A 19,600-nucleotide genomic window follows, 5' to 3' on the forward strand; every position below is an offset into this window, starting at 1 on the left:
GTCCACCTGCCAATACAGACTGCGTACGGTCGGTGAGGAAGGAGGAGAACCACCGCATCACGGTGCCCCCCACTCCCAACCCACCCAACCGCCGCAGCATGATACTGTGGTCCACAGTATCAAAAGCCGCTGAGAGGTCCAAAAGAACAAGGACAGAGGAACAACCCCTGTCCCGGGCCCTCCAGAGATCATTTACCAATGTGACCAATGCCGTTTCCGTGCTGTACCCCGGCCTGAAGCCCGACTGGAGAGGGTCTAGATAGACCGTTTCCTCCAGGTGCCGGGGAAACTGCCGTGCAACCACACTCTCAACAACCTTCGCCACAAAGCGTAGGTTGGAGACTGGACGATAATTTGCCAACACATCTGGATCCAGGGCTTCTTATATTTCCTCCAAGGATCTTAAAGAGACAGAAAAGCATGCCCAGTTTTCATTGATAGCCCCAAGTCTCTCTGTCCCAAGCAGAAGCCAGCTCTGTACAAATGCAGATGTAAACCATCAGGAAAGTTGGAGCTAGAAGCTTAAGAAGACAAAGACACCTAAAATCTGCATACCCCACCCAAACTTTAAGAGTCATCAGCCCCAGGGAAGCAGGATATGACCTTTGGACATAATAGGACTAACCCATCACCATCAGAATACCAGAAAGGCACACCCAAACTCAGGTCAGAATGCATGACACAGGAAATACAAAGCCTAAAACAGGAACAGGAAACTACTCCAAACAAAAGGCTTCAGTGGGTATAAAAACCTACTTCCCACATGTGCTCAGCCTTCTTTTTCTCTCCTCTTTCCTGCAAGAACCATCTTTCTGGCTCTTCAATAAACTGCAACCTTCTTTCTAAAGCAGTCGCCATGTTGTTTATTTATCCCCGGCTTGGATGAACCAGGATGAAGACTTTTCTTTCAACAGTACCATCAGTGTCAATCTGTCATCCAGAACCTGGCTTTCTTTTTCCTCCCCTGATCTTAACTTCCTTTAACCCAAAGCTCCCTTTTTCACGAGGCAACTGGACTTCCTTGTTTTTCTTTGAAGACGTTTCGCTTCTCATCCAAGAAGCTTCTTCAGCTGAAGAAGATTCTTGGATGAGAAGCGAAACATCTTCAAAGAAAAACAAGAAAGTCCAGTTGCCTCGTGAAAAAGCATCTTTGGGATAACTATGAGCTGGATAACTGAGAATCTCCATAGACATTTAACTTCCTTTATCTTCCTAAGTTACTGCTTTGGCCACTGGCTGGTAGTCCTCTGAATCAGATGCATGGGAAGCATCTGGCTCTGTCACAATAACAGAACACTAACTAAAATACCTAATAATGTATTTGTTTCTTAGATCTTTATTCACTCCTTCTAAAGGAACATTCCTGCACTATGTAACAGTCCTTTGAATAGTTGCAGCTGTAAATCTTGGCAGGACTTTTCTTCTCAACTCTGCTGTAGCACTCTAGATGACACCTGCCATTTTTTCCTATTTCTTGGGATTTTATCTGATATGCACCATGCGACATCATTGCAGCATTCAAATTTAATTGCTCCTTTTCCTTTCTATTCATTCTGAGTTCCTTCTCTTATCATCAAATGATTGCTCTTAGCATATATCAAATCTGCTTTATGTAGTGGCTACAAAAAGTTGGAAGTGGCTTCTGGCTGTGTTCCTCATGGATGATACCTTAAGCGACATCATTTTTCACTAATTCTTCTTAATTGTACAAATTGCAGATTTGTTTACCCCAAACAATCAACAGTATTGTTATTTAGTGTTTCATGCAACTTTATTTTTTTCTTCCAGAGTCATCATAGACTTAGAACACGTAACAATACATCGTTCTTAGCTTTAAAGCATATGATTGGGGACTCTTCTAATGAATAAGTTAATATTTAATTAATGATTGTCACTTAATACATATTTATAAAATCATTTCTAACTTTCAAGGACCAATCAATGTGTACAGAAAAATAGACATAAGCACAACAGCAGATACAGCAGTTCATAATACAAACTAAGAAAAATAAATTTATATAAGATGGTTTGATTTCACAAGAACCTTTGTGAAAACAGGTGCATGTCTACATCATCTCTTGTTGTTTCTTGACTTCATAGATGCTTATGTCTTGGTGATCACATGAATCAAACTGGTATGCGGAAAAAAATATGGATATTCAAATGGTAAACAAAGATATGATGAGATACTGTACCTACAAAATCATATTTGCTTTCTTGTCTTCATGTTTAAGCTCATCTTGCTTATTAACAGAATAATAGAGTTGGAAGGGATCTTGAAAGTCTTCTAGTTCAATTCCTTGCTTAACCAGGAAATCCTATACCAATTCAGACAAATGATTGTCCAATCGCTTCTTAAAACCTTCCAGTGTTGGAGCACTCATAATTTCTGGAGGCAAGTCATTTCACCAATTAATTATTCTCACTGTCAGGAAATTTTTCCTAGTTCTAGGTTAGTTTTCTCCTTGATTAGTTTCCATCTATTGCTTGTCATCCTGCCTTCTGGTGCTTTGGAGAATAGATTGACCTCCTCTTCATTGTGGCAGCCCCTCAAATATTGGAACATTGCTATCATATTACCCCTAGTCCTAATTCCTCATGCTCTGAGCAAAGTATACAGAAATAAATGTATAACTTCATTTATACTTTATTATAAAAAGTATTATAGAACTTGAGGGGCTAATATTCCATATTTCACTGAGTATTGTTAATGAGCCTCACTGCCGCAATCCTCCTGCTTCTTTTAGAGCATTCCTTTTTTCATCCTCTCAGGTTAGTTAAGCACAAATTCTTACTTAAAGCTTGCACCTAACAAAATATGCCTGCCAATGTCTTTCTGCCAAGCGTCCTTGACATTGCTTCCATCTTGTCTCCAGCTCAAGATTGAGGTAAGTTTAAATTGTTCATGAAGAAAGATTGTCCCCTCATTCTGACATTGACCAGGTGTAGCCTCACTGTATATAAAGTCCATTAAACTTTACCGCTCATTACCTTGGAAGGAAGTTGGTTGACTATAGTGACTTAAAACAGAAGCAATCAAGGAAGGACAGGGATTGGCAATGAAAGCAGCAATTTTGGGTCCACTGTAGTTTTCTGCTGACCCAAATATGGATGGATATCACTTCGGTTCAGCTGTGGAGAAAGGCTCCCTTGAAACCCTACCACCAACACTACCATCACCAAATTCCATTTGGCAAATTCCTGTCAGTTCTCTTTCTCTATTGATTCATTCCACAAAGATGAAATCAAACATCTACAAGCAGCTAATAGCTTTGCTTAGCNGGCAGGGCCGTTGACACATAGCAGGGGGCCAGGTATATTATCAACAGGCCCACTTGCACCCCATGCCCCCACTTCACAAGGAGGGACTCTGCACCGTCTATCTGAGGCACAGTGGCCTCCCTTGGACACAGGCTCTCCCTTATAATGACCGCTACCCCCCCGCCCCTACCCCGGGTCCTCGGCTGATGGAATGCCTGGACAGAAGACTCAACTGATCAACAAATACAGTCAATGGAAGACCCAGAAAAGGGACTGACAACATGAAAAAGGGAAAAGACTTCCTACATAAATCAGAGGAAATCTGAGTATCAAGAAGAACAACAGACTAAAGAGAAGATAAACAGTTTAAGACAGCTACATCAAGATGGAAAAATAGAGAGACCATTTGTTAGTCCTCTCAAAAAAATGGCGATCGGATGGTTTTGTCTACGTCAAACAATTTACATAACAACACTGGGAGATTTATTTGATGACTCAAAAGCACGGACATGGAAGATGATTTGGCAAAGAAAGCAAGCTAGAATAAGACTGAAGAAAATTGGGGTTTTGACTTATTAGTGAGCATTAAAACAGAATATTCTCAAACAGATAAGATGTGTACTTTGAATACTAGATATTATGAGTTGAGTTAAAGGAAACTTTGGTTATTTAAAACTTGGAAGTATAAACTAACAGTTAAATTTGAATATTGATTTGCTTATAAAGGTTAAATGTAAAGGTAATTAAGATATATATAAACTAAAAATCTATAGATAATGTAATAAATATGTTTTTACTTAGTGGTAATAATAAAAATTACTAGCTTAAATATGAGATAGTAGATATTAAGAGAAAAAAGAGAGGAAGTATTAAATGTTGAAATAAGAGAAATTTTGGTTATTAAATTTAAGATATTTGGAAATTACTAGAAAATAGGAATATTATATTATTAATCAGTTGATGTAAGATGGTGAGAATTCAAATAGATAAGACGTGTATCCTGAACATTAGATCTTGTGATGAATTGTGATAAAGGGAATTGGGATTACTTAAAACTTGGAAATTATAAATATTAAACATTAAATTTAAATATTAATGGGAAACTAAAACTTGAGAAAAAATAACCAGGACATTGATTGTCTAAAAAGATTGAATGTTAAAATAACTAAGATATGTATAAATTAAAAATTATTGACAAATGTAAGAAAATTATTTTATTAAATTGATATAATAAGATTTGTATTAATTTAAATGTGAGACAGTAAATACCAAGGAGAAAAGAGAGGAAATATTTAATGTAATAGTTTCTGATCTGTACTAAAGATATTTGTATGTTACTGAATTATGGACCAACTCAGCCGCCACGTTGCTTTTCAAATATTTAAATATAAAACTAGAAAATCAATAAACTTTTCCTGAAAAAAAAAAAAAGGAAAAGACTTTCTATATAAACCAGAAGAAATCTGAGGATCAAGAAGAACAGACTGAAGGGAAGATAAACATTTCAGGAGAACTACGTCGAGGTGGAAAAATAGAGAGACGATTTGTTATTTTTATTTAATTGATATAATAAGAATTGTATTAGTTTAAACATGGGACAGTAAATACTAAGGGGAAAAGAGAGGAAATATTTAATGTGGTAGTTTGAGACTTGTACTAAAGATACTTGTATATCATTGAATTATCAATTAACTCAGCCATGTTGCTTTTTAAATACTTAAATGTAAAATTAGAAAATCAATAAAACATTAAAAAAACTAGGAATGAAATGTACCGGTACATCCAAAACTAACAAGTCTGTGGAAATACAAGCTTGCCTGAGCAGTTTCAGAAGAGAAGCCAAAATTCAATCCGAGGTCTTTGAACACCAAATCAAGGTCGTCAGCCAGTCCAATGGTCAGAGTTTCAGGGTTTCCAAACACAAATCACAACACAGAACAAGAGATCAGAGAGTTGTTTACAAGATCAGCAACAGCACACAAAAATAATGCCCCTCCCCACAGCATCTCCTTAAGTCTGTCTCCAGGTGTGTTTTGTAGAGAGGGACAGGGCGCTCTCCTCCCGAATAGTTGAGCCTGCCTGCGTTGTTCCCTCCTTCTCTCCACTGAGCAAGGGTTCATTGCCTGAGCTCTGTCTCTCATGTTCATCCTGTCCCTATCCTGAAAGGCCTCCATAGGGACCCGTTCCAGCTCATTGTCCTCAGCACTCAGGCTCTGACGGAGGCATGACACCCACTTACCTGGCAGCCAGGCCTCTCCTCGCTGGCCCGCTTCTTCTGCGACATCTTCTGCAGCCAGGCCTGCATTTCTCAGTCATAGATTGAATCCAGAGCTTGGTACTCGGCTGCAGAGGCCTTCCGGAAAGGCCTGACTGCAAAATGCAGGCCGGAATGCAGCTGCAGGATGTTGCAGTTCTTTTGGCCACAGAAGAAGTGGAGCAGCTGGACTGGGCTGTCAGTGCAGGAGATGAGTAAGACACCCCCGCTAATAAGACCTGGTGCCTCTTTTGGAGGGCAAACAAACAAACAAAGAAGACCCGGTATTATTTTCGGGAAAACACGGGTAGTACTATGAATAACACTGATAACAGATAACCCAAAGTTGCTGGTGGTTACCCACCCAACCCTCTTAGCTTTGCTTGGAAAGAGAACAAGCCGAGCTGGAAAGGAGACCACCAGGAAATAACAACACTGTAAAACAGGTGTCTTCAAACTTGGCCCTTTTATGACTTGTGGACTTCAACTCCCAGAATTCCTCAAACGGCATGCCTGGCTGAGGAATTCCACAAGTCATAAAAGGGCCACGTTTGAAGACCCCTGCTGTAAAATAATCCTGGCCTGGGGGGGGGGGGAGGAAGAAGGAGGACGAGGGCAAACCGTCTTTGAAGGTCGCCTTCCACCACCTTCCCCTCACCTGGGATGCTCGAGGTACGGAGACCGCATTTCCCAGGAGCCTCAGCCATCGCCGCACAGGCTGCGGGATTCCGGGAAATGAAGTCCAGGCGCCTGAGGGGCTCAAGGTAAGAAAGATGGAGTGCCACAGCGGGAGTCACTACCGAGCCCCCCACCAACCCGGGAACCGCAGGATGCTCATCTGCGCTTCTCCCCACCTGGATCCCGTCGCTCCGCTACCATCCTCCGCAGCCACCGCGAGCGTCGACTGCGCCCCACGCTCCGCTGTCCCCGAAAGCCGAGAGGGCATGCCGGCCTCTGGTGACATCGGGAAGGTCCCTGCGCCAATCATCGGGGAGGGGAGGCGGAGTTTCGGCGGCAAAAGACGCAGGAATTGGCTGCAAACGTCACGAGCGACCGCCGGTCGAGAGTCGCGCGACGCCCGGATTGGAAGGCGCGGCCGGCGGCGTGAGGCGAGCCTATCGGGAATGCAGGAGCGGGGCTGAGGGGCACAGCGTCGTCGTTGTCGTTTACTTCAGCGGCGGCGCAGGGAGGTTGCGTTATTTACCTCAGAAGCGAGCGAGTGGGAGGCTTAGGTCGCCTGTGCCCGGGCTGATCCCGGCGTGGCGGGATAGAAACTTCCCTCCTGAACTGGTTCTTCCCTTCAGTCGGGTTGGGATACTCTCTGAGGGGAAAAGGGAGGAGAGGGAGCCGTCTTGGGCTCCTGGAGATGAGAAGGCGGCTAACTTAACAGAAAGAACGGAGACCGGGACCAGCTCTTTCCATTGCTTCCGACGCTTCTTACCTTTGCGTTTTGTCTATGCAAAATTCTTAAATTTTACCTTCATTGTGTTGGCACTCATTTTGGTGTGGATAGGACTTGGCGAGATCTTTGCTGATCCCCTATAGACCCCCCCCCCCCCCAAAAAAGCCGATTTTTTTTTCTGGGAAGAAAGGATGCTTGTTCAAACCCCAATCAATAACATAGGTAGCTTATAGTGTTTCCAAATCTTTACAGCAGAGTATATTCAAATCGTTTTTATTGAAAAACATTGTGCCTAACCTTACTACAAGTCTTTTCCCAAGTCCCAAATCTAAGCAAACTTCACAAAACAGAAGGCTGCCAAGAAACAAGATCTTGTTCCCCATGTTTAATTTAAAAATTAGTCAATAAACATCTAGAAGAAAGAGGCTACCCTAAATTTAAATAGTAAAAATTTGTTCATGCAAAAAAAAATGCAAGAATGGCTATAGTGTAACTGTAACGGAGATGGTGCATATTTCAGGGCACATCAAAGGTTTTCTCCATCTTTTGGTTTTTTGGTCTTATAAAGTGAATGTTGGCTATCAGCTGTTGGATATGCAGAACTCATTAAAACCTGAATAAAAGAAACAGCTCTAGGGTGATTTAAACTCAGCAATGAATGGCTTAAGAAGCAAACTTCAGGATGTCAAATCCCAGACCCTAACAGCTACTTTTGCCTCTTACTTTCCCTCCCCATCCCAAGTTCAGAAAGTAGCCAAGCTGCCCAGATGTTTTCCTGCAAAATTTAATAATTCAGATTATACAGAGGTTTCTGTAAATAGGAAGACAAAAGTGGACTCTCAGAAGAGGAAGACATAACAATCAACTATTGGATATTCAACTTGCAGATCTCCTCCTGATAGTTTTAGAAGAATGTGATGTCCTGTTAACATTTTTACAACTTCATTAATACCATTTAAAGAGGCCAATAACACCAATGCTGAAACAAACCAAAAAAAATCTGGCATTACAAATGGTGTTGGACAGTCATGTGGATTGCAGATTCAGAGTGGTATGTGTTTATAGGGACCTAGGAGGTTATAGAAAATTCCAGTACTTTGATAAACTATGTGGCTGGGCTGGACTGAGAGAGACTACACCATAAGAACAGCTGGCTGACAAGGAGCAGAAAAAGCCTGGCTTGAGCCTCAGTTGAAGAGCTGGTTGCTGCAAAGAAAAATAGAAGAGACAATGAACATTGAAACTGCATGTTTTAAAAAATAATATAAAGTTCAGTCAGAAACATGCTGTTTCTGTCTGTCTATATATAAACACCTAAAGAAAATTTCTTTCAGTCCTTGACAAAGAGTTCATTCACCTCGACAGTTCTTGCCATCTTCCTGCAAGGTTCCAGTTACACAGCTGCAAAGTGGCCCATCCACCTGGCTTGTGCATATCTGTTCGCAGCCTCCATTGTCTTCACACCAGTCTAGGCCTAAAAGGCAGAAATCAAAGTAAAAAAAACACCAGAAACCTATATGGGAATCAAGTATTGAAGATTGATTCTTTCACTGTTTAATCATGCATCCATGCAGTAAAAGTGATCCTGATTTCTGAATGAAAACCTGGAGAAACACCACACTTACGTTTTCTTCTGATTGGTCCCACAGAAATGATTTGCTCATTGAGATCTTTGGAATAATCATTGGCCCTCCGGGTATTCTGTGGACAATTCTGATCCAGCCAAAAATAAAAAAATAGAAATGCTTTGATACACAACTTCTGTTGGCTTGAGAGCATACTTTGTACTTTGCATAATCTGTCAATAGCAATTTTTAAGAATAGGCAGAACCAAGGACAATACAGCCGAAGGTATAAGGGATAAAATAGGTACCTTAATCCTATGCAAGGTTTAAAGTATCCATTTTCTCTTGTCTTAAAATGCATCAAGAGTGCAAATATTTAACAGAACCTCTTTGAGATACAAAGCAGAACTTTCCAGTCCCTATCATTAAAGTCGTATCTGAAGTACATGAATTTTAGATTATATTCTTCAAAAATCAACTTTTTGATCAGCTCTGAGACAGATTTCTATTTTTTGAACAGCCTTAAATAGCACATTGATGTGAACTGCATCTAAGGTGTGTGCCACTTACTATTTTACATGAGTATCTTTCCGAATCACAAAGCGAGACTGCACAGTGCAAATGAACCTCATCATAATCTCCAATGAATTTGAAAACAGTAACATGAAAACGGCAGGTGAGGGAGACCCCATTCTCCTCAATTCCAATGGTATTATCCTTGATATTCTGACAACTGCAAGAAAGAGGAGTGCACTGATTATTTCCAGCAGAGCAGCCAAGAACTGACAAGCTTTTTTTCTGGAATTTCGAACACTGGGCACTTAAAAACTGTGGCTCACCCTTCTTCAATGATGAAGTATCTGAGCTTGTCATTAATGTCTCGTGAAGGTGTTGCATAACATTTGTTCAGTGTGAGGATGAGGTGAGTGGAATCTGCTCCCAGCACAAAGACGCCAACATATAATATGTCACGAGTGGTTAGCACAACTTCTCCTTGCCTGTAGGGATGCTTATAGGATGAATTTTTATATAGGGCCATTTTGGTAGTAAAACTGCCTTCCTTTGTAGGCACAGTCAGATTAATGACACTTCAAAGAGGGAACAAGATGAAAAAAAAATAACTTACACCAAAATACCAAAATACTGTTGGAGAATTTAAAACTATCTCTTTGGTTATTATGGTTGTTATTTATTGATTTGTTTAATTTATTTCTAACTTTTTACTTCATTTACACCCTATTACTAGAGTTAACCATTACCAAACTTAATGAATAAAACATTAACTTTATATAATTTGCATGCAATTAAAACAGATTTCCAAACATTGCAAAGCTAATGCTTGGAAGTAATTTATTTTGGATCTCACCATTTTGTTAAAGAGGAGAATAGACAAGGTCAAATGTTATTGCTATCGCTGAGAGGAAGGGAAAATATTTTTTTCTTTTAAGAACTGGATCAAACTCAGAAAATAAAAGATCTTCATTCTTCAAGGAAATAAATGAAGCAAGGGCTACAGCAATTTGTTCTTTTTTTAAAAAAAATCCTGATGTTTACATTTTGACAGAACTGTAGACTTCAACTCCCAGAATCTTAGCCAGCTGTACACCTCCAAATAAAATCCATGAGATAATGGAATCCCTTCCCTACTCTCCATTTCTTTAGAATGTCCAAAGAGTCAACACTTTTTCTTACCTGAGCATTGGTCTAACAACAGAATCCAAAGAAATTTTAATGTCAAGCTCATATGCACAGGAAAATTCAACATTGATGGTCCTGTCTCGAGTAATGATATTTCCAGTGTTGTTTGCACTTTCAATCCAGACTGTGTTTTTATACATAATGTGGGTGCTGTTAGACTAGAGTATGAAGAGGAGAAAAAATGCACATGCTTAGGAAAACAGCCTCCTAATGATACAGTTATTTCCTCAGATCTTGGATTTTTCTCACTTGCATTCTCAAATTTATGCTGCAAACTTCATTTCATTATCTAATCAAATGGAATTGACATGACCAGCTAAAAAAGGATCTTCATTCTTCAAGGAGGGAACTATGTGATGGCCAACTACTTCATGTCTTCTATGAGCTAAGAAGAAAGGGAAGCCAGATATGTAGAGTAAGACATCCATGCCCAAGAAATAAAGGGCTAATAGCAAAAGTCTCAAATTTGCCACTGATGTGTTTGGTATTGTAAGTTTCTATTCACACTGCTCATTTGATCATAGAGGAAAAATTCCAAAAAATTAAATACCTATGGTGATGTTCTGATAGCAGAGATGAAAATCACGTCCATCGCAAGACAAAAATGAAGCTTATCCAGAAGCTTTGATAAGAAACCAAGTGCCACAAGGGGGAAAATAAACCCACAGTCCCTCAAACATTCTGACCTGCACAATGTTTCCACAGTTGCCCTTGGTGTTGTTGATCTGGAAGGAGATGAAATCTTCACCTTCAATGCCAGGACAACGGCGGTCATTGATGCGGACACCTTCCCTTTCAAAACCCAGTTGGAATAGCTTGCACTTTGAGATGGACACCTCCATTAGGGCAGCTTTGCAGGTCACCTCAGCATCTAGGATATCATGTGTGTCTGTGAGAAGAAGGAAGAGGATTACCACAGAAACCTCACAGGGCATTTCTCATCAGGATCTACTTGTAGGGCACTCACTGTTTCCATAGACAGGAGGTTCAATGCAGCCACACAGTTCTCCATCGTTGTCCACATCACAAGTTCTGTTGGGACAGTCTGCTCCCATGCAGGGATCTTCAACCACTCCTGCTAAAAAAAGATAAAAAGGTGGGGGTGGAAAACAGACAAGGGTAACTGATTTATTTTATGTTCCTTTTTTTGGGGGGGGGGGGGAAGATTTCCATGAAAGATAGGAGGCAAAGTCTAAGCAGAAAAAATAATAATCCTGTACTGAAATATTCCCTACCATGTCTTCAAAGGCTTCTTCCCCTGATAAAACATTGTATCTCTCCATCATTCTTAGAATGCTCTAAAATTCTCTTGATGACCATCTAGTGGGGAAACCTTTATTATGCTAGCAATCAAGGAAGCATTCATGATGAAAACCATAGCAAGGAGAAGACTCCTCCACATCTAATATGCCCATATTTACATTTTTTTATTCTCTACTGAGGGGAATGCAATGAAGAAACTGTCTAAAGAAGAACTAAACTATACTAAGACAAGCTTGCTTACAGCAATTTTCCTTCTCAATCCACTCTGTACTGAGGATCCCAAAGGAGCGACAGGCCTCCCCATATGCTGCTAAGGAGCCACAGAGCTGATACTTCTTCTGATTGTAGCAGCCATCAAGAAAACATGATTCATAAAAAGGCAATGGGTCCAGCAATCCATAACAAGGCTGGAAGAAACCTTTCATATCAGTGAGCCTGAGGCAGTAGCTGTCACTCTGCAGGATTTGGATCTGAACGTTGTCACAAGCAGCAGCATATTGTGAATACTGGAGCTCATTGCAGCTGGAATCATAAACACAAAAATTAAGAATCAGAAGGAGATAACAATAATGGTTTGTAAAACCATTGTTTTTAACTTAGCATGCGGTTTGTACTCTGCCAATGTAATAGTATGTTGGAATAATCTTAAGAGACAGAGAAGAGCCATAGCCAAGGCTATGACTTGGTAAGAGGCAGATTAGCCCTCAACAAGAATGTAGATGTAGTAAATTTCTCAGAAGGAACCCTGTCTGGACTACCTCATGAGGCTGACATCAATCTTACAAGTCTGAAGCCACATTTCTCCCCTCCCGTGTTTACAGCCAAGAAACTGGAGACTGTTTCTTCTCTTTCCTGCTGTGGGCTAAGCTGCCTCTTATCTGTTGGTTGCCCTGGCTGTAGTCCCTGGCTGTAGTTCTTCCCCATCTCCCAAGGTCATTCTAAATACCATTACAGCTATCTTTGGTTTATTCACTAAACTATTGTTAAACAAAGCATGGCTTTTTACAACAGTGTAATCACAGTGTCATGATTTCACGTGTTCTTACCATAAACGGTGACCCACCCTGGCTAGACTCTACCTTGGACCATACCTCTGGTAAGGAATTATTTCCAGTACCAATATGTCTTCATCCATTCCCATTGGCCATTAGCTGCTCTAACAGAAAGATGAGACATGGACAGCTCTGAATTATTCTGATGTGGTTCAGTTGTTTAAACTCTAACCCTTTCCTAAATGTATGGGTTTCCAGTTCCTGTCTTTCAATTAACTGCTGTCCAATGGTCAGCCCTTCAGACACAGAAGTGCCTTTTTAGGTCACTGAGCTTCATAACTATTTGACATATCCTTCCCAGCCTTTGAAAGCAGAACTAAAACCTAAACAATTTATGGAAAAGGAACTAGTGGTTGGATTCTCCACATTCTTCTAGTTATTGCAAGAGGCTTGGATTCTGCTCCTTTTCCTAGAGTTGGCAGAATGAGATAGGAGAACCAATGCCACTGTGAGTCTTTCAGTGTCCATCTAAAACTATAACAGAAGCTGGCAGAATCATTTGCTGCTAAAAGAAGCTGGTGAACTGCCATAAAAAAGATACTACCCTCATCACCAACTTTTTCCAGCAATTCTTTGCACTGATGTCTCCACCCAACTTCCCAAATAGGTCCATCCAAACTACCTTTGATGTCTTCTTTGTCTGTGCAGTGATTACTTAAAAGCACAACATAAACAAAATGGCTACTTTTAAATGTGGCCCCTGGAAGCCCACAGATGGGTGAACATGTGGCTGATGCAGCCAGCAAAATGACCGGGTTCTTCTGGACATATCACTCACTTGGCCCAGCTCGTTACCTCTTCTGCATGCCATTGGTTTTCCAGCTCTGTGCCAGGAACACGCTGCTGACGACTGGCTTCCCTCGCAGGGTGACATAGTCATCAGTGTGATCTCCATTAAAATTTCCACAAAGCCCACAAACTTTGTTTTGCAAGCGTTCGCTAATGGCAATTTTGATTACGTTGAACCCATTGTAGTGGATCTGGATATCTGGACTTGTGTCTATGACCAGGAAACCCTCCAAGCTATAGATTTTAGTTGACAAACCAGTCACAAAAGGAATGCTCACTGATGTGCCATTCACCTAATTGTGGAGGTAAAAATATTTTAGTTTGTAAGATGCTCCTCCTCCCATTTTTAAGCAGAGTATATTCCCTTCTAAAGCCAAGTTTGGAAGTCTGGCTTTGGGTCATGCATATTCCACACCCTCCTTCTATGGCCTTTTCTTCTTTCTTTGGTGGCATCTCAAACATTGGCAAAGTGATTGGCAAAATTGGGAGGCTACTGACAGCCTCAGCCCATCCAACCCCCCAGAGGGCTCCCCCACTCCAAAAGATTCTTAATGACTTGACGCTGTACCTTAATTGTATTTCGATCGCTGATAAGAATCTGCTCCTCATTAATATAAAAGTAAACTGGTGAAATTACGGTCAAGTTGGGATAAGTCCACTTATCAAAATTGATGATGAGCTGGAAGGAGATGTCAGGGAGCTTTTGGCAGATAGTGGAGAGGACGAAGGCGCAATTGGCAGGGAAGCGGAGGAAGGCGCCATCAAACGTGCGGAAGACCCCTCCTCCTGCAGCAATGCAGTAGGAGCTCTTCATGCTGAAGCAACCCCGGACTCCATTCTGGAGGGCGCACTCCTCATCTGATTTGCACTGCCGAGGGTCACACTGGATCAGGTTGCGCCGAAAACAACGGCAACGGCGGGTGCAGTCGCTGTTCCAGAAAAGCTGCTTGGGCTGTACAAAAGGGGAGAGGGAAAGGCAGAGATAGGATGCAAATAGTTCTTCCAAGTGTTGAAAGCAACACCTCTAAAGCCCCACCAAACACTCTGGAGAATGGAACAAGGATCTAAAGCCCATCTCTGAGGCTCCTGCCCTGTTCTTCTGTGCCTTCTTGCTGGCCTTGACCTACAGAGACTTTACCTGTCCATGGCATTCTTTGTTTTGCTGCAATTTCATTTATTTTATTTTGCTTCTTGTTCCAATGGAACACTTATTCCAATTCTTTGCCTGGTCCAATAATAACGTATTTGGTTATGGATGGATTGTCTGGTTTATTTTATGATTGTGATTTCTTATTTATTTATTTATTTATTTATTTATTTATTTATTTATTTATTTATTTATTTATTTTTAAGAGAAATCAGCATTCATGCATGCAAACATACAAGCACACATTTTTCTATGCAGAGAACATTATCTTTTAACTCCACTGCCAAGTGTCTGCTGCTGATTTGCAGAACTAGTATGAGATAAACATTCATTCCATTGTGCTGGTGTTTCAATATACAGTTCTTCCTGACTTCAGTTAAAGCATTTTTAATTAGATAATGTAACACGATACATGTAACTCATATATACAAGAAACAATTGCCATACGCAGTGAACTAAATAGAGATTTTGTTTCTTTTAGGAACCAGACAGTAGCCTAACTACTAAATCTTTTTGCAGTTCATCAGGCTAGCTGCAGAATGGAACCAGCTGGCTCCTTGAAAATTTTATTTTTCACCAGGAGAGGGAGGCTGTGTAGAGCATTTCTTAGTGGATAGCCTAACATGCCCTCTTGTCAGAAGCTCCAGGCACTTGGCAAACGAAAAATCTGTGGGGTTTGGATCAATATAATTCTCTCCAAACAAAACCTTAGAATGTCTTTTTTCTAGAGGGCAAGAGATGTATAATAATACTGGGTTTTCAAGATAACCCATTTCAATCCCCTCTTCAAATGCATTCAAACATTCTGTTTATTATTTGGTGACAGCAGCAAACCATATCTAGCTAAGCTAGAAACAGGTCAGATCAAACACGTTCAGCATATCATCCCATTTCTGATAAGCAGTGTGTGTTCAGCTGCATCGCCAGAGAGTGATTTGGAAAGATGTGAAAGAAAAGCTTAGAGCCTTAATTTTCTTCTATTCTTCAACCACATTTTGACTGCTGCAATGTGAGAACTTATTTCTGAATTTTTAGTATGCTATAGTTTTCTGTTGCATCCAAACATAATATGCTAGGTTTTATGTAAACCACACTGTGGCCCCAAAAAGTAAAATTAAAAGAATTGAAATCCTAGGACAATCTGTGGTTTCGTGTAACCGCAAATCACAGTTTACTACAAAGTAATGGTTGTGACTAACCTACTAAAAGCAACAGCTCCTAAAATCTCCTTGGGATCTTTTTTTTAAGGCTTATTCTGACTTGAAGACCTAATTCTGGCAGATCAAAAGACTTGTGAAAAGTTCCTGACTGGTGTCCTTGGCCTGTTATGCTCATGACCTGTAAAAGGGAGGAAATTTAAAGGTAGAGTTGCCATAGCAACATCTCTGCCCACTCCTCCAAAGGGCAGTGATACCAATAGCCTTTTGACTGCTGAAGTGTAGCTTTGCAGAGGAGCACATATTGCATTCCATTCTTTCATTATCAGATTTAAAGCATAATGGAGAGCAAGAACTCAGACTCATCAAATAAATCCAGCTACTTTTTTCTTTTATTTGGGAAGTAAAAAGCCAAGTACAGGAAGCAGAAAGACAAAACTGGCACCAGAAATGATTCCTCACATTGGCTTTATCTAACTGTTGGATGGGAACAGCCAATGATTTTTCTTAAACTTTGTAATTTTGAGGAGACAGGAAGCTAAAGGCTACTTCTAAGAAACCTACTTATTCCTTGGCAACATTTCTAAGCTATCTCGTACCATTTAGCATTTCACAAATAAAAAGAGGGATATGCCAATTTTTAATCCAAGCTGTCTTCTCCAAACATGGAAAACTACTTATTTGGTCCAACTGCTATATTCGTGTTGGTGGCCCATTGTTGCCTTGCTTGGATTAGCAGCATCCTTGATATGATGCAATAGATACATCAATGCCACGCTGGAAAGCACATAAAAATGCAGAGCTTTGGTTAGAATAGGTGTATAAATTTTAGGAAAGAAAAGTGTGCATATTGGGGAAAACTATATACATAAATAAACTGAGGCAAAAAAAATGAAGAGGAGAAGACAGGGTAGTGGAGAAAAAGCTTTATGAATGAAACCGTAGAAAACTGATGGGGATTATTGATTGATCCCTAGTAGATGTAAGACAAGGTAAATAATTTATTGGGACAAGAACCAAGAAATACCAACTTGTCCCATTGAAAAATAATCACTAGATTGATGACTAACTCAGAAATAACATTTAATAACCCCATGTCAAAATAAAACCTACTCACAATCATCTTTCACCTTGATTAATCTCCTTTGTTTCTCATTTATTAGTTTTCTTCTGCAAATGAAATGTCTTTTCTATGAATTTATGGCTTCTCCTGCACTAATCTGAGAGAATAAATTCTGGAGAATCAGAAATCAGTAAACGACAGGTAAGAATCTCCTCTGGGGTCCAGCAAGGGATGCGGAGAACATGACAGAGATACTATCTTCTTATATTTCCCTCTCTCCCTTGAAAAAAAGACTGAAAGTATCATCCCATTATTGAGAGCTGTTGCCACTGCATTGTGAGGATGCAACCGATGCTAAAATGGTACTGCATCCTGCATAGAACTACATCACTAAAAGGAGCACCCAGTGCATTATTCCAGAATTGTCCTTTATGAGATCATTCTAGGGAGACTGAATCTGACAGCAATATTGTCTGGCAATGTAGAGGAAGAGGGGGGGGGGGAAATTCAGTCCCTGAAAATTATCTGCAAAAAACAAAATAACTTTTTAAAGCCCCGTGAACCAATTCCCCAAAAAACTGTGTTTACTTCCCCCAAAGTCAACCTATTATGGAGCATTATTGTTGAAACAATAACAGGCCAACAACATTCCATATCTCTTCCTTTGCTTTCTTTACTAAGCAATCCCACAGGCAGTTTAAGGCAGAAAAACACTATAATTTGCACAAATTCTACAAGGCTTCTCATCTTCTCTTTTTTTGCTCATTGTGGTTATTGTTTGAATGAATATAGATGAGGAAGGCTCCTTCAATACGGATGGAGCGAGCGTCTTGAATTGGATGCTAAAGGTCGCAAGAAACAGAGATGATGGTGTAAAAGCAAATATATCCTTATTTCTCCTGAAAGAAACGAGGGCACCGGAAAGGGGCAGCTAAGCTGCACAGATTTACAGCTGCCTGTTTAGAAATGCATCGTTACCAAGCAAAGGAGGCTTAGAGGAGAATTTCACATAGTGACTCTCTTTTTTAAAACAAACAAAAATAGCTTTTTTGTATCTTTTTGTTGTAATCTTTATGGACAATATCTATTGCCAGAATAGGAAGAATTCATGTAGATTGTAGACCCACACTCATAATGGAAGCTACTCAGGACAGGAGACAGAAAAATGTTCTCCCTTAATGTATTACAGAAATCCTGTAAAAAAAATAAAGAGAGAGAGAGAGAGACTGATTCTATTTAGAGCTTTATTTGGCTGACATTCTTCCAACATCTCACTGCCAATATTGTCTTTTAGACAAAAAGAAATGAGACCAGTTTTCAAATTATTGGACCTCTAAATCACACTGGACCAAATCTATGTTGTTACTATCGAATTCCAACCATGCCTAATTCAGAAAACATATCCTACTCCAGGAGAGTCTGAAACAAGCCACAATGATGCCAGAATGACACATAGACACTTGTTGTGACATCATCACAGAAATGCCACCATTGCATACTTGCCTCTCTATAACTGATGCAATGCTTAATACTGAACCATGGCATTTGTGCAATGCTGTTGTCATGCCCTTTCCCATCCTTATGGACACCCATGTCCCATCTCTTCTCTGCTTTGGCAACACTATCTCCCAGGCCTCCAGTTACTGACTCAGAAAATCCTCACAGCACAAGACCCCATTTTGAAACCCTGGGCTTACCTCATAATATTTGCCATCTGAGTAACAGCCGCAGTTGTGAGGAAGAATGCAGCTTTTGCCATTAAGGACGTACCCTGGATCACACTGACATCCTTCCACGCAATAATGGTTGCAGTCACTTTTCAGCCGGATGGCAGCACAACGAGGCTGGCACACACTCACGCAGCTTTCATAGTGGCTGTTGGGAGGGCAGCTGACCGCTAGAACACAAGGGACAAAACTTCTTAACATGGGTGCATCTTGGTCTGGAAGTCATATATTAACATGGTGAACCCATATACATCTATATGACATAATATGCCCAAGGAGCTTAAATCCTCAAGAACATCTTGGTTATGGTGATTGAGAGTCTCGAGAGCCATCTACCCAAGCTAAATTGGGAAAACATATTTACTGGCATTCACAAGTGATGGGCAAAGATTCCTCTGGACCTGGTTAGCTAAGAATGAGCAACTAGAATTACCCGTGGTTTAGTAAAAGATGGTCTACTATGTAGAAACTAAGCTTGAACAAGAAAGATGGTCTTTGGTTTGGAGATAATGTCTCCAAATCTACAATGTTTGAAGAAAGTGAAAGTGTTTCTCAGAGAGTTGATGGCAATATGAAGGAGTTGTCCATACTGACTGCCCTCACTGTCCTCCTGTGGCAGGCCTGAGGTCAAATCCTGCCTTTGGAGGGTGATGTTTACTCCCCAGTTCATCAACTCCAGGGATTAAAAATAAGAGAGAGAGATAAGTAGTGAAAGAGAACTTGGTAGCAAGGGTTAGACCACTCTTACTCCTTTTTTGAAACCGCCCCTTTAAGCCAAAAAAATGCCACTGTGTTTGAACAAGGAATTTCTTTTTTTTTTTTTTTCATAAAAATTTTATTATTTTCAACATAAAAAGAAAGCAATCACAAGTACATCACAATTAATGAAAACCCCTTCCCACCCCCCACCCGGACTTCCCAAACCAAATCCCAGGATATTATTCGTCTAAAAGTAACCTTATATTAATACCCCTAACTCCACAAAGTATAATTCTACATAAATAGGTGGAATATATATATATAAAAAAAATTTTTTTTATCTAAAAACCTAACCTATATTCCACCATTCTATGCTTATTTTGAATATAAACAATCCATCTTCTCCATATTGATAAAAATTGTTCATTTGAATGATCCTTCAGATAAGCCGAAATCTTTGCCATTTCAGCAAGATGCGAAACCTTCACTCTCCAGTCCTCTATTGTAGGTAAAACTTGACTCT

At 40.3% G+C, this 19,600-nt stretch overlaps 2 protein-coding genes across 2 annotated transcripts in view; both read right to left on the reverse strand.

Moving 5' to 3' along the window:
* Positions 1-5,099, reverse strand: part of SC5D (sterol-C5-desaturase) — a 13,437-nt gene extending 8,338 nt beyond the window's left edge. The window contains exon 1 of the mRNA XM_015813740.1: positions 5,079-5,099. The gene's annotated coding sequence lies outside the window, so the exon portion shown is untranslated. The remainder of the gene's footprint in view (positions 1-5,078) is intronic.
* A 2,923-nt stretch (positions 5,100-8,022) lies between these two features.
* TECTA (tectorin alpha) overlaps positions 8,023-19,600 on the reverse strand; it is a 43,713-nt gene continuing 32,135 nt past the window's right edge. Inside the window, exons 12-23 of the mRNA XM_015813735.1 lie at positions 18,349-18,548; positions 13,853-14,236; positions 13,291-13,577; positions 11,685-11,965; positions 11,148-11,258; positions 10,867-11,069; positions 10,175-10,338; positions 9,322-9,570; positions 9,053-9,215; positions 8,543-8,630; positions 8,275-8,391; positions 8,023-8,123 (exon numbers count right to left, since the gene is read on the reverse strand). Of these exons, the coding sequence (XP_015669221.1) occupies positions 8,023-8,123; positions 8,275-8,391; positions 8,543-8,630; positions 9,053-9,215; positions 9,322-9,570; positions 10,175-10,338; positions 10,867-11,069; positions 11,148-11,258; positions 11,685-11,965; positions 13,291-13,577; positions 13,853-14,236; positions 18,349-18,548 (2,348 nt within the window). The remainder of the gene's footprint in view (positions 8,124-8,274; positions 8,392-8,542; positions 8,631-9,052; positions 9,216-9,321; positions 9,571-10,174; positions 10,339-10,866; positions 11,070-11,147; positions 11,259-11,684; positions 11,966-13,290; positions 13,578-13,852; positions 14,237-18,348; positions 18,549-19,600) is intronic.

The sequence above is a fragment of the Protobothrops mucrosquamatus genome, unplaced genomic scaffold, assembly GCF_001527695.2.
Source record: "Protobothrops mucrosquamatus isolate PMUCROS unplaced genomic scaffold, P.Mucros_1.0 scaffold186, whole genome shotgun sequence".
Classification (NCBI taxonomy): domain Eukaryota; kingdom Metazoa; phylum Chordata; class Lepidosauria; order Squamata; family Viperidae; genus Protobothrops; species Protobothrops mucrosquamatus.